At 46.9% G+C, this 13,556-nt stretch overlaps 1 protein-coding gene across 2 annotated transcripts in view; it reads left to right on the top strand.

The window, feature by feature from the left end:
- Nucleotides 1-13,241, top strand: part of LOC308350602 (alpha-tectorin) — a gene marked incomplete at its 5' end in the record, with an annotated part of 68,272 nt that extends 55,031 nt beyond the window's left edge. Inside the window, 9 exons of one of the 2 annotated variants that reach the window (XM_080816061.1) lie at nucleotides 196-476; nucleotides 3,282-3,392; nucleotides 4,759-4,961; nucleotides 6,027-6,190; nucleotides 6,627-6,875; nucleotides 10,130-10,292; nucleotides 11,460-11,547; nucleotides 11,820-11,936; nucleotides 12,434-13,241. In XM_080816061.1, coding sequence (XP_080672187.1) covers nucleotides 196-476; nucleotides 3,282-3,392; nucleotides 4,759-4,961; nucleotides 6,027-6,190; nucleotides 6,627-6,875; nucleotides 10,130-10,292; nucleotides 11,460-11,547; nucleotides 11,820-11,936; nucleotides 12,434-12,534 — 1,477 coding nt within the window. In that variant the 3' untranslated portion in view covers nucleotides 12,535-13,241. Of the gene's footprint in view, nucleotides 1-180; nucleotides 477-3,281; nucleotides 3,393-4,758; nucleotides 4,962-6,026; nucleotides 6,191-6,626; nucleotides 6,876-10,129; nucleotides 10,293-11,459; nucleotides 11,548-11,819; nucleotides 11,937-12,433 lie in introns of both variants that reach the window. The other variant, XM_080816062.1, reaches the window with a different exon arrangement.
- Between the last annotated feature and the right edge of the window lie 315 nt (nucleotides 13,242-13,556).

The raw sequence follows: 13,556 nt of genomic DNA, 5'->3' as shown, positions 1-13,556 counted from the left end.
CTTTCTTAGATGGATAGATTGAGACCAGTAGCACCTGATTTACCCAAGATCACATAGCCAATTAGCGTTGGAATCCGCATACTTCGCTGACTTCCGGGTTAGCAGACGAGGTAACAGGTGGGGTCTTCCCTCCCAGCGGGTATCTTGGGTGGCTGTTCTGGCCTCGCTTCGTCTGACCAGTCTTCTCGCCCCCAGCTGCAACGAGCTGCAGTTCTCACAGTACGCGGCCATGTGTGATAACGTGCACATCCAGAAGATGCAGGGTGATGGCTACTGCCTGAAGCTCACGGACATGAAGGGTTTCTTCCAGCCCTGCTATGGGCTTCTCGACCCCCTCCCCTTCTACGAGTCCTGCTACCTGGACGGCTGCTACAACCACCACAAGTACCAGCTCTGTGGCTCGCTGGCCGCCTACGGGGAGTCCTGTCGCTCCTTTGGGATCCTCAGCACCGAGTGGATCGAGAAGGAGAATTGCTGTAAGAGAATTATTTTATTTCTGCTGGTTCTTTTCTAAGTGAAAAGAATAGTTCTGCTGGTAAAACTGCTGGGGCTAGGCCTGCCCGGCTGGCCTCCACCTTTAGCCAGAGGTCTGCGTCCAGGCTTGAAGAGTTGAGAGCTAGAGCAGAGATTTGGGGGGGAGGGAAGAGCATTTCAGGGGAGGCTTACCCACCTGTCGTTCCTCTCCAGCTATGGAATTTGGGAAACCAGCTTGGGCAGATGAGGTTCTTTGGGTTGGAGGAGAACCCATCCAGTGACTGTTGAGGTAGAGGGACAGAGGATGGCATCCTGATTGCTTTCAGATCCCAAATCTAGCTCTTCCTTACCTCCTTGAACATGGGTCAGAGCCCAGCTCAGAAAGGGAAGGCATGTGGCAAGCAACAAGTTGAGTTGGAATTGAAGCGACTCTATCTGCCTTCCTTGAAAGGAAGCTGTGGTTGGATTTCTAAAGGGATTGTACATATATTAAATTAACTGTTAAGCCAATGATCTATAGATTCCTTTTTTAAATTCAATGAGCCACCATAGAGTACATCATTAGTTTCAGATGCAGAGTTCAGTAATTCATCCATTGCTTATAACACCCAGTGCTCATCACATCACGTGCCCTCCTTAATGCCTGTCACCCAGTAGATCTATAAATTCTTATATTTTTTCTGTAGTAAGAAAATCATTTTGGGGGGGCCTGGGTGGCTCAGTCATTAAGCAGCTACCTTTGGTTCAGGTCATGATCCCGGGGTCCTGGGATCGTGCCCTGTGTCAGGCTCCTGCCCTGCATCGGGCTCCCTGCTTGGCAGGAAGCCTGCTTCTCCCTCTACCCCTCCTCTCAGCTTGTGTTCTCTCACAATCTCTCTCTCTCTGTCAAATAAATAAAATCTTCTTAAAAAAAGAAAAAAAATCATTTTGATGTGTATATCCATTATACTATTTGCTCATTTTCTTACTAAGTGAATCATATAGATGGAGTAAATATGTGTAGAAACACATATAATGTTTACATGTATATATAAATGTATCATATGCATGTGTGTCCATATAAATAAATAGTCACCTGTCTTATTAATGCAGTATGATACTGTGGCCAACAGAATGTACTAACCTGGTGTGCCTCCTGGTCCCACCAAGAAAGCTGGCACATTGCAAGATTGCATGCATTTCAGTAAATCTGCAGACTAAACCTGACCAAGAATAGGGATGCACTCAGTTCAGATCCTAAAACCAATGGAGCTGAGTAGAATATGTATCCAATGATTTCAGAAACTCTTGACAAATTACTAGTCTCTGTTGAAAATCAACATCATTTTTTGGGTAATTTTAATATTTTACCCTTTTGTGCTAATAAGCAATACTTTCAATCAGTTTAAGATAAACTGTTTTGAAACTTTAAAAACTTCCCTCTGTGTAAGGGCATGTCTTATTTGGCAGTTGGTGTATGGACCACCATATTTGTAAGGGAGGAGCTTTTTCTCCTCTCTGGGCTTTGGTCTCACTTTGTTATTCTCTTGGGTTGTTTTCATGTCATGTGAATCAGCCATAACACTCATTGAGTGGCTGCTGTGTGCTTAGCACGGTGGAACTACTGGACACACTGGTCAAGTGAAAGGATCTTTACAAGAGGAAGCCTTTAAAAATAAATGTATTTAGATTATGCTCGTGGCTCTCCATTAGCTGTCTTTCTGGGAATTAAGACAGGGCGATGCCAACCCATCCCAAAACACCCACCCATCTACAATGAGTTACTTAGCAGAGGGGCACGGCAGCTGAGTCAGGAGAAGCATCTGAGACGGCACCGGGTTTTGCTTTGTTTTTAAATTCTTGAAGCTAACTTGGCTCATGCTGGGATTGAACAGTTGTTGTTTCTTTAGCACTCACCATCCCATGCCATGATGAATAGGAGGATTATTACATCTGATAGGGAGAGAGGTTCTTTAAATAAAGAAACGAGTGTCTAAAAGAAAATGCTCTCAATTAGCGTTTCTTAAACTGGGGAGTTGACAATCTTGCAGGTGGTCTGCGGACTCATCTGCTACAGAAATAATTGTTTATCGTACGATGATGATGGCACTCCACATACATTTGTTTTTTACTTACAGTTTTACCCTTGTTGGCAAAACAGTACAATTAATCTAAGTCAGTGCTGGCGAGTTGTGTGTAGGTTTTGGTTTGTCTATTTTTGTAAAATTAAGTACATAGAAGTTTATGAGAAAAATAGACCATGAATCAAAACAGACCGGAAAGTCCTATCGGAAGGACCTCTCTGGGACTTTAGCGGTCCTAAAATTTTCATTCTTAACAAATACTTACTGAGCAGCAACTTTGGGGAGGCTGGGGGCAAGGGAGTATGGAGATAAATGGTTGGGCCCTACTCGGTCTGAGTGCAAAGATACAAATGCACGTAATGGTAGACCAATGTGGTAAGAACAGGATCGGGGTAGATCTTGGCAGTTCACGGTGTCTCTGCGTTCCAGCCTCACCATTCAACTTCCACTGTGTGGACCTTGGGCTCATTGCCGCTGTGAAATAGTACTTAATTCGCAGAGCAGTTGTGAGGGTTGGAGGAGATACTGCAGCCGAAGCATGAAGCCCAGCGCCCGCCCCGGAGCCAGGGCCCGATCACTAGTGTTGTCATCACTTTCTGGAAAGTTGCCCCGTCTGCTCATTCGCAGCTGCCATCTGACGACCGCCAGTTCCGTGAAAGTGGCAAGTCCAGAGTGCAGCCACCTGCTGCCGAGCATGGGTGTGAAAATCAAGTCGTGCGTGCTTCTGTGTGTTTTCCTTTTTAGCAGGAGTGGTTGAAGATCCCTGTGTGGGGGCGGACTGTCCCAACCGGACCTGCGAGCTGGAAAACGGAGGAGAGCTGTGTGGCTGCGTGGAGCCGCCCCCCTACGGCAACAGTGAGTGACACCTGCCGCCTCCCCTCCCAGACCCCGGGCCCCTGAGGGAGGCCAGGGGGCTGCGCAGAAGGGCTCCAGGGGTGCAGCCCACACAGCCGCCCTAGTTAGAGACCCACCTCGAGAAGCGTTCATGACTGTTGAGGCAGAACGAGGAAGCAATCTGATGTCTTCAAAGTAGGTTAATGTTCATTTCCTCATAGCTACAGCCTCTTCTTCAATAAGTGATAACACCTAAATGTGTACATGAATCGAGTCAGCCAGTTTCAGCTGAAGCCCTCTTCAACATCAGAGATCCAAATCGATCTTATAGTCTCACGGGGAAGTCAGGCAGTTTGACGCAAACACGAAACCCTCAGAGCAAGAGTGCCAGGTGCTCTAAGACTCGTTGAAAGCCAGATTAATGGGTTCTGAAGAAGCAACTGCAGGGTTTGAAGCAAATAGTGAACACCCGTTCCCAACGGCAACATCCAGAAGGTAGGAAGGGCTTTGTCCCCGCCGGGCGCACCCATGATGCTGGCCTGAAGGGGGTGCTACTTTACACCCCCAACCTCGTGCCCTTGGCTGGAACCAGATCACTGAGAAGGCATGTGCTGAATTACAGCATCCTACTTGACTGAAAGTCCCTTAGAGGGGTGCTGTTCAAGGGCTTTACCTGAGCAGCTAAAATGCTTCTGTCTCTATAGTGCTCCTTAGCTTGTGTTTATGTACTCCTAGAAAATGTCAATTGGCCTAATCATGTCAGAAGTCTCCTAGCAGGTGCCTGGGAATCCATGGGGGCTCCAGGAGTGGCCTGCGGCTGCTTTCCCCGGGGGCACGTCCTTTAGCCCCTCTAGGATAAGCCAGATGTGGTGCACAACTCACAGGGAAGTAGCTCCCACCAAAGTGGGGCAAGGTCCTGGGTTTGGGAAGAAAAGACAAAACACACTTTATTAGGTCCATCTTTTTTTATTTTATTTTATTTTTTAAAGATTTTATTTATTTGACAGAGATCACAAGTAGGCAGAGAGGCAGGCAGAGAGAGAGAGGAAGGGAAGCAGGCTCCCCGCTGGGCAGAGAGCCTGATGCGGGCCTCGATCCCAGGACCCTGAGATCATGACCTGAGCCGAAGGCAGAGGCTTTAACCCACTGAGCCACCCAGGCGCCCCTGGTCCATCTTTTTTTTAAAAAAGCTTAACATCCCAGTTATTGCTTTGAATGATTTCACACACTCATATGGTTGCATCAAAGCTTCATTAGAAATGCCCAGCCTTTGTGAGAAGATCATTAGCCTCTTCTCAAGGAAACGGTCATGGGATGCCTCGCCCCCCGCCCCTGCAGCACCACCAACTCCCCCTGACTTGCCTTTCGTTGTAACTCTTCCCCGCAGACTCCCATGACATCATTGATGCAGAGGTGACCTGCAAGCCATCCCAGATGGAAGTATCCATATCTAAGTGCAAACTCTTCCAGCTCGGCTTTGAGAGGGAGGGCGTGAGGATCAATGATAGACAGTGCTCCCACATCGAGGGGGAAGATTTCATCTCCTTTCAGATCAACAACACCAAAGGGAACTGCGGCAACATTGTGCAGGTGAGAACCTCGGGCTGGAAAGGACATCTGGCCGAGGTAGTGACAGCCCCCGATGTTTGCACATTGGGTGTCTTTAAAGCCAACTTCAGGGTGGTCTCCTTAGAAATATCCTCCATGGAAAACAGCACAAAGCATAGCTGATATGAAAGACATCAAGGAGAATCATCTGGTGTTGAGTGGTTAATTGAACTGAGAGATCTTGATAAGTGACAGTCTCCCGTCCTCTGTTTGCGCTGTCTGCTGTCATCCTCTGTCCTGCACGTTAACACATTTTTGTTACCTTCCTCGTGCTTCTCTTGCTCTTCCAGGTAAAGGAAGAGTTTTGGGGGGTAAGGGTGTCCCAGACACCATATAAGAGTTGGCTACAGAAATACAAGACCCCGTCCTTTCATGTCAGATTATCGAATGTATAGGTTGGCAAAGCATCTTCCTGCTTATCTTCCTGTTCCTTCCTGGTGTCATATACATATATGTGTATATATATATATATATATATATATATATATATACACATATATATATATATATGGAAGGAAGATAAATATATATATGACACCAGGAAGGAACAGGTATGTGTATATATATAATCGGGATCATTAACACTTTCTCAAGGAGTGAAAGGAGCAAGCAGGTGCGACGTGCCTTTGTTCATCGTGGTCCTTGTGGGAAGGTCTGATAGAAGATTTGGTGAAGGAGAGATTTTGGATTAGGACTTGAAAAAGAAGATTTATATTACCCCGGGATGGCAATACTTCATGCTGTCCCCATCTTGGTTTCCCACAGATAACTGGGGCTGGTGGTAGTTAGAATTCAGGGTACGTGTATTCAGCCTCCGTGGACACTCAAGGTTATCAGACTGAAGGGTGCTGTTGACATCCATTGCAATACTTTCGTCATTACTGTTAGTAAATGCTGAAGCTAGCTCCGTCCTGACTTGTACCAGCCTCTCAGTTATGTATGGAACGAAGCCACTTCTCCACTTTCAGGGCTGTGGGTTGGGTTTGAAATGCAAGCCACATACTCACTCGCACATTTAATGATTTCTGACCTTCCTTTGCTCGGCAGTCCAATGGCACTCATATCATGTATAAAAACACAATCTGGATCGAAAGTGCCAACAACACTGGCAACATCATCACTAGGGACCGGACGATCAATGTGGAATTTTCCTGTGCTTATGAGCTGGATATCAAGATCTCCTTAGATTCTGTTGTGAAGCCTATGCTGAGGTAAAGAATCTCATGGGCTGTGCGCATTGCTTTGTCTTTTCCTTGACAGTCAAGGTTAGCATAAACAAAATTGCTTGCTGGCATTTGTCTTTGAAACACTAGGGAAGAAGTAGTTCATGTTTTCTGCACCTAAATTCCTTGGACCAGCACTATGGATTAGAAATTTCTACAATGATAGAAATATACTGTATTACTATCTATTACAGTAGATATATGTGGAAGTTGTAGTTAGGGGTGCTGAAGAATTGGCTTTTCAAATTTTATTTCATTTTAATTTTAATGGCCACGTGTAGCTTGCCATTTGGGGTACCATTTTGGACTTGGACTTCACTATCGTCTACTTTGCCTTCCCTCTGCATTTTCAGCTTGAAAATGGTAGTAATTGAATAAATGTAATTGTTGGGAGGCCCTGGACTCATGATCATTTCCCTTTTAGTGTCATTAACCTTACAGTTCCAACCCAAGAAGGTAGCTTCACCACCAAGATGGCCCTCTACAAAAATGCCTCCTACAAACACCCTTACCGCCAGGGCGAAGTGGTGCTGACAACTCGAGATGTGCTGTATGTAGGGGTCTTCGTGGTTGGGGCTGACTCCACACACTTGATCCTGACCCTGAACAAATGCTATGCCACCCCCTCCCGCGACAGCAATGACAAACTCCGATACTTCATCATTGAAGGAGGGTGAGTGGCCTCTTATCAGAGGACAAGTCTCAAGAGCCCTTTACATAAGGATCGATCAACATCAGTTTTTAGAGAAGAGAATGGGAGCTAATGTTTGTATTTAGCATCCATGAACTAGAATTCTCTTAACAGCCTGTGAGGTAGACATTGTAAACCTCCCTTTGTAGATGAGCAGGCTGAGGCTCAGGGAGACCAAGCAACTTGCTTAAAGTCACACAGCAACTTGGTAGCAGATTCCGGAGTCCTTGTGGCATTAACTACAAAATGCTTTATTTGCAATGCGATCCGAGAGGGGATTGTGCCCTGCCTACTTCAGATTTCAGCTTAAGAGAAATGTAGATCACCTAAGCATGTCATGAGAAGAACTGATGGTTGGTCAACAGGACACCTCTGTCAAAATTTGAGAAGAACTAGAATAATGGAGTCTAAGAAGAGAATAGTAGAAGAAACTACAATAGCCTATAAAACCAAGGAGTTTCTTATTCACCACTAAATGCCTGGCACCTACTGTGTTTCCTGAAACACAGTGGTTATGTAACAAAATTTATGGAAGAAATGAATCAGAAGAAAAGACTATAGACCAAATCACAATAATTATTTTAATTTTTTAAAAACTGGTTATGTCAAGTAACAGTAGTTCCGGCTGGTTCTGAGAATTAAACAAGAACAGCATTTATTTAATATAGGTTTTAGGTGACACAGAAGCTTCTGTAAGGAAATCAGGACATAAACAAGTGGTCGAACCTGAGTATTTTCTGCTAGGTTAGATGAAGCGGGGACAGCCACAGAGAAGTAGGAGAGGTCAAAGGGTATGTGGTAAGTGTAGTAAACTGGGGAAAGCTTAGCAGAGCCTCTTAGTTAGGATTCTTCTTGGTGTCTCTCTGTCTTTGGAGGTAAGGATGCTCCTTTCCTGCAGGAGGGAGGGCTCCTGTCACCTGAGGGCTTTGTGACCTGCTTCAGGGGAGTAGAGTCAGGGGAAGGTCACTGTGACCTTTCTGCTTCTGCCATTTTCTCAAACTCCTTCACCTTAAAATACTCAGTATTTTGAGGGGGTAGCATGTCCTGATCTAGCCTGGGTTGACAGTGACCCTGAGGTGGTCAGGGAGCGCTGTGGGTACTATAATCAGCTTTGAGGTTGAAAAGGAATAGTTTCTCAAAAGAAGGCAATGTTCTGGGCAAACAGTGAATATCTACTACTTTGCAGAGAAGTTAGGTACATAGTTCACCCAGGGCAACTCAACAAGTCAGGGTCAGAGAAGGATCCTTCCAAGCATGAAGACACATGGCCTCCCTCACTGGCCGGATGGGACTTGTAGCTTGGGGTGCAGAGGCTTTTGACTTTCTGAGCTGATTCTTGGGCTTTTCAGAGGTGAAGGGAAGGACGTGGTGACTCCTCAGTGGCTTACAGGCTGGATGCCTCTCCTTCCCATCAAAGTCCTTTCCCAAAGTGAAAGAGCTCAGATCTGAGCACCTGTGCCGATGCCAGCCCTCTTGGAGGGCCTGTGTCTCCTTTGGAGGATGCAGTGGCATACAGCGAGGAGAGTGAGTGAGTGAACGTGTTCATACACCTCAGCCTCCCCCAGGGTCTGAACAAAGGCCTTCAGATGAAACTGTTTTTTGCTTTTGTCATAGGAGGGAATTTAAATTCATGAGTCTTTCAGACCTTTCTTGGAGGGATTTGGTTATCGTGTTCCCAGTGAACTTGCCCCATGGGAAAACCAATGTACAGTGACAAACATGTGAGCAGCAAAATGGATTCACTTCAGAATTGTGGGGGGTGAGGTGTTCCTCTCCAGCTCAGTGGAGGGCAACGATGGTACCCCTGTCTTCCAGGGACTCAGAAGTTCCCCCATGCCCGTCGCTGCTCTCTCCCCTTAATGCATCTGGACAGAGGAAAGGATGGTTGTTTCTCTGATGGTGGACGAAGGGTTCTAGGGCTTGGCCTGTGTGCGCACATCAGGCCAGGCATCCACAGAGCCTGTCCCTGCTTCCCCAGGCCTTCCTTCTGCTCCGTGCATTTCCGGTACCTGAATAACAAGTCATCTGTCTGGGAGGGGGTGGTCTGGTTAAGAAGGAAGGCCTGTCTGATGATCGCAGGGCTGTGAGCATTTTAGAAACTTTGGACCAATTAAGATTACTCAAATGAATAACAGTGACAAGGAAAAGTATGGCAAGTAAGTTTTAATTTCAAAACACTTAAGAAACTATTGCCTTGAAGACTAATTACAAAACCTAATAGGTGTGGGGATGCTGGAGGATAACTCCGGTTTTTAATTTTCCTTATCACTAAGCTATTTAATCCTGTGGGCTTGGGGAAGGAAAGATTAAAAAAAAAAAAAGCCACTCTTTTTATCGTCATCATTTTTAGATAACTTCTTGGCCAGCCTTGGCACAAGTCATGCGTTCACTCGTGCATTCATCCGCAAAGATGTTTAGATCCATCTTGGGTGCCCTGCAGGGTGTTTCGAGACCCAGTGAGGATGGCATCTGGATTCTTGTGCTCCAGGAATCCAGGAAAAGCCACCTTTCCCACGTGGTCAGGGCAGTGTTAGGGGGTATCCGTAGGGAAGGGGGAGCCACAGACTGGTGTTGGGAAAGAACAGGGCTGTGCACGCATGGGAAGACTTCCAGACTGGGGAAACTGCACATGGAAAGAGAGTGGGATAGAAGTGGCTGTGATACATTTGAGGAACTCCATGTGTGCCTGAGGGAGGCCGGCAGCTGTCACTGTCCGCTGACCCAATACCATGAAGGGTAGGGGCCGGGGGAGAAAAGAGGCGGCCACCTGCCGCACACATCTTAGCTCATCTGGGACTGCTCTGACTTCTCCTCCAGCTCCCACCTGTTTGAACATGTGTGGTTATGGCCCAGTAGGGTTTTAATCAGGGGACCCTCCCCTATGTGATAATTACCCAGAGAAAGTACAGCCAAGGTGAGGACTGATGGCGTGAATGCAGAACTGGTGTCAGTAAAGCAGGGCACCGTAAGAGGCAGAATGAGAAACTGAAGCTCTGGGGAGATTGGGGACAGTCCCTGCAGTCATCCTGCTTTTAGCTGCAGTTAGGATACTAATTTGAGATGTTATTCGATGCTTTTGAAACAAACTATGAAAGTAGATGGGAGTGGTAGTAAATGAGAAACCCACACGGTCCAGAGGTCACTCTCAAATGCAAAGACATTCTTACCTATCATGACGGTTTTATATGAAATAGAAGCCAATGTGTGAAGCAAAGATTCCATTTTCTCCTGAACAGGTGTCAGAACATTAAAGATAACACCATAGGCATCGAGGAGAACGGCGTCTCCCTAACCTGTCGCTTTCATGTCACTGTCTTCAAGTTCATTGGGGATTATGACGAAGTTCATCTTCACTGTGCAGTGTCACTGTGCGATTCTGAAAAGTACTCCTGTAAAATAGTAAGTGAGGGCATGAAAATGAAATGCCTCGCTTTATTTCTCACTGCCCCGCTTTGCCCAACACGAGGATCACGATCGCCAGGCTCTGGCTGGCTCCCGAGGGTTCTGTGACACTCACGGCTCCTGAAAGTGGCTAAGTTGAAATCCTCCCCAGACACCTAGGAGCAGCAGTCCTCTTTGGTGAGAGAGGAGGAGAGAGAATGCGGTAGAATAATGTCCTTTTACTCCTCTTCTCTGTCTCTGAACTGTCAGTCTGTTGTGGGCATAGCCCTAGACCAGGGTTTCTCAGCACTACTGACCTTTTGGACCAAATTAGTCTTGGTTGTAGGGACTGTTCTGTGTGTGGTAAGATGTTTAGCAGCAACGTTGGCCTCTACCCACTAGAGGCAAAAGCACCTCCTCCCCAGTTGCCACACCCCAAAATTCCTCCCAGCATTCCAAATACCCCTCCAGGGTATCTGGCACGAGGAAGGGGCAAAACTGGCCCCATTTAAGGACCTTTGCACCCACACCAGAGTCTCAAGGAGCCAAGCCACCTGAATCTGAAGGGAACTGTGGGGGCCAAGCTCCAGCGCACGATTGAAACAAACTCCTGGGTTCAGGGTACTTTATCTAGGCATTCTGTAGACCGTGACTCTCCCGCAGTTCATCCAGACCCACGCCAGGGCCTGGGGCTCTGTAGGGGCTCCTGGAAGGGCTGCTGGAATGAGGTGACAAGCCAATCCTCCCTTCCACGCCAGGCTTACATCCCCACCACAGACGCTGGCGTCCCTAAGACTTCACTGCCCTGGGATGTGCTCCCTAATCTTTAGCACTCCAGCCCTGTGCTTTCCCAGCCTTTGCAGAATCAAGCTGTGAATTGTGGCCAAGCCTCTTAGACATGCAGCTGCCTACCCTGTTGCCAGATGTGATCCGACAATCCCCATCCCTGGGAAGGGAGCCTCTTTGAATCGAAGTCTTATGTGGAGAATATATTTAATTCTGTTCAACATAAAGCCCCGAGTCCCAGTGGGCTCCAGGATCAAGAATGCATTGGTTCTAATTAATCGGAGCAGCAATAGCGCTTGAGGCTGGAACCGCTGCCTCTTTTGGAGGCTGGAGATGTGGTGAAGAATAAGTTATCAGCTTAATTGTCTGAAATTTTCCCTCCGGTGTTCTGTCTTTCAGACTTGCCCACAAAATTCCAGGATTGCCATGGATTATACCAAAGAACCTAAAGAACAGATCATTTCAGTGGGACCTATTAGGAGAAAAAGTATGTATGTCCCCCAAAACACATGATAAATTATTAAAACAATGGGATTTGAAGGCTCAGACTAACTCTTGGGTGCGGTTCCACTAACAACGTGAAGCTGGTGACCGACCAAAAGTGGAGGACACCACAGTGAAACCTTTTCATTGGCTCTGAAAGTGCCACAGTGGCACTGGGCTTTTTTTCTTGCTGTCCTCTGTTTAAAGCTTTGCCCTGAGATCCATGTCCAAGATTTGACCTGCCTGCGGTTGACCTGACCCGCTGCTCTTTTCCAGGGCTGGACTGGTGTGAGGACAATGGAGGGTGTGAGCAGATCTGCACGAGCCGAGTCGACGGGCCTCTGTGCAGCTGTGTGACAGGGACCCTGCAGGAGGACGGCAAGAGCTGTAGAGGTAGATGCATGCCCTGTCCCGGGCAGGCAGCTGGGCACAGGGAGCCCTTTCCCCTGAGGAGGGGACGCTCACCCGGGGAGCCCACTCAGTCAGCAACTGGCTTATGAAAATCCCAGAAATTAAGATGGAGACACGAGGGGAATGCCAAGGAATTCTAGCACCATCTTGGCGAGCTCTATTTCAGGACCAAATATTGGCCTTAAATCTGGTCACCAAGTCTACCTGGGCTGTGGCTGGGACTGGGATGGTTGATCCAACAAACCGAGATTTCTTGCAGTCGCCTTAGCACATGGGTTTCCCTGAGGTTAGCAGGACTCTGCTAAAGGTCGAGTTAATTCTGCTTCTTTCCTGCCTTGGTCAGCACCATTTGGAGAAAGTGAGTTCTTGGCAATGAAGAGAATGGGTTCATTCATTTAGCTGAGTACCACAGATACTCTGATTCCTATCAAAGAATTATCTTTCTTCATAGGACTTACTATGTTCCTCTCTGTTCACAGCCTCTAATTCTTCTATTGAACTTCAAGTTTGGATGCTGCTTCTCATCATGACCCAGATTTCACTATGGCATTTTGTCTATAAATCAGGCGCGACCTCATAATTAACTCAAGGTTGCTATATAAAGTACTGTAATTTACTTACTTCAACCCCCCCGTAGGATAAAACGTGTGTGCCCTTAAGTCAAATCCTGATTGAAAGTGTCCAGCATCTCAAAGCGATACCACCTGCCTCCAATAGTCAGAGTCCCAGAAATGTGTGAAATGCCCACCTCCTCTTTCAGAGTACGCCATGGGGCTTCCAAAAGCCAGTTGCGGAAAGCAGGTATCTTGCCCAAAATGTCCAGACTGTTGTCACTGGAAACTTTGGTTCCCATGAAAAACCAGTAAAGGAAAAAAAAAACAAAAACAACAACAACTCTGGTTAGGGAAGTCTGACCAGACGTCTAATCAGAAAAATCTCTCAAGCCGGTGCTATTTCTGGATCATAGTTTTTTTACCGAGAAAGGGCCTGTTGGAGCAATCTCGAGAAGCATTTACTGGAAGGTCTGACTCTCTAAGGAATCTTGCTGGTGTTTGGAAGTGCCTGAACTGTGCTACGCATGTGCTGCTCACTCCTGTTGATGACGGGCTCCTTCGCTACCCTCGTGTCCCTGCACCGTGCCATGGCAGCTCGGCCACTCGGGATACTGTTTGCAGACCTGGGGAACCCCACCTCCCATCCCACACCCAGACCCTTCTCTCTGACAAATCAACCAAATAATTTTTAATGTGTTTTATGCTTAAATAAACTTCGTGTTCAAATACTCTCAGTACTTGGTGACTGGTATCATTCCTATGATATGAAGCTTTGCATATTACATTGCGTGCTCTGATTTCAGAAAAGCAGCGGCTGTTGGGCCATGTAGACCCCACTGCCCAGAGCTTGAATGTGTTTTGTCTTGTGTCCTTACAGAGTGTTAGGACATGAACGTATGGGCTGGCAGAGAAGCGGGGAGCGTCGTCTTTTGTACATAGTACAAACCGGGGCCCTGCTGATCACAGTCCCTGGACTGCCTCTCTTTTTCAGGTTCAAAACAAAGTAAAACCCACTTGGAGTTTATTTTGAAGTTGTTTGGATTTAAGC

The sequence above is a fragment of the Martes martes genome (genome assembly GCF_963455335.1).
Source record: "Martes martes genome assembly, chromosome: 10".
Lineage (NCBI taxonomy): Eukaryota > Metazoa > Chordata > Mammalia > Carnivora > Mustelidae > Martes > Martes martes.
The sequence above is the reverse complement of the archived record's forward strand: the minus strand, read 5'-3'. Positions and strand labels throughout refer to the sequence as shown.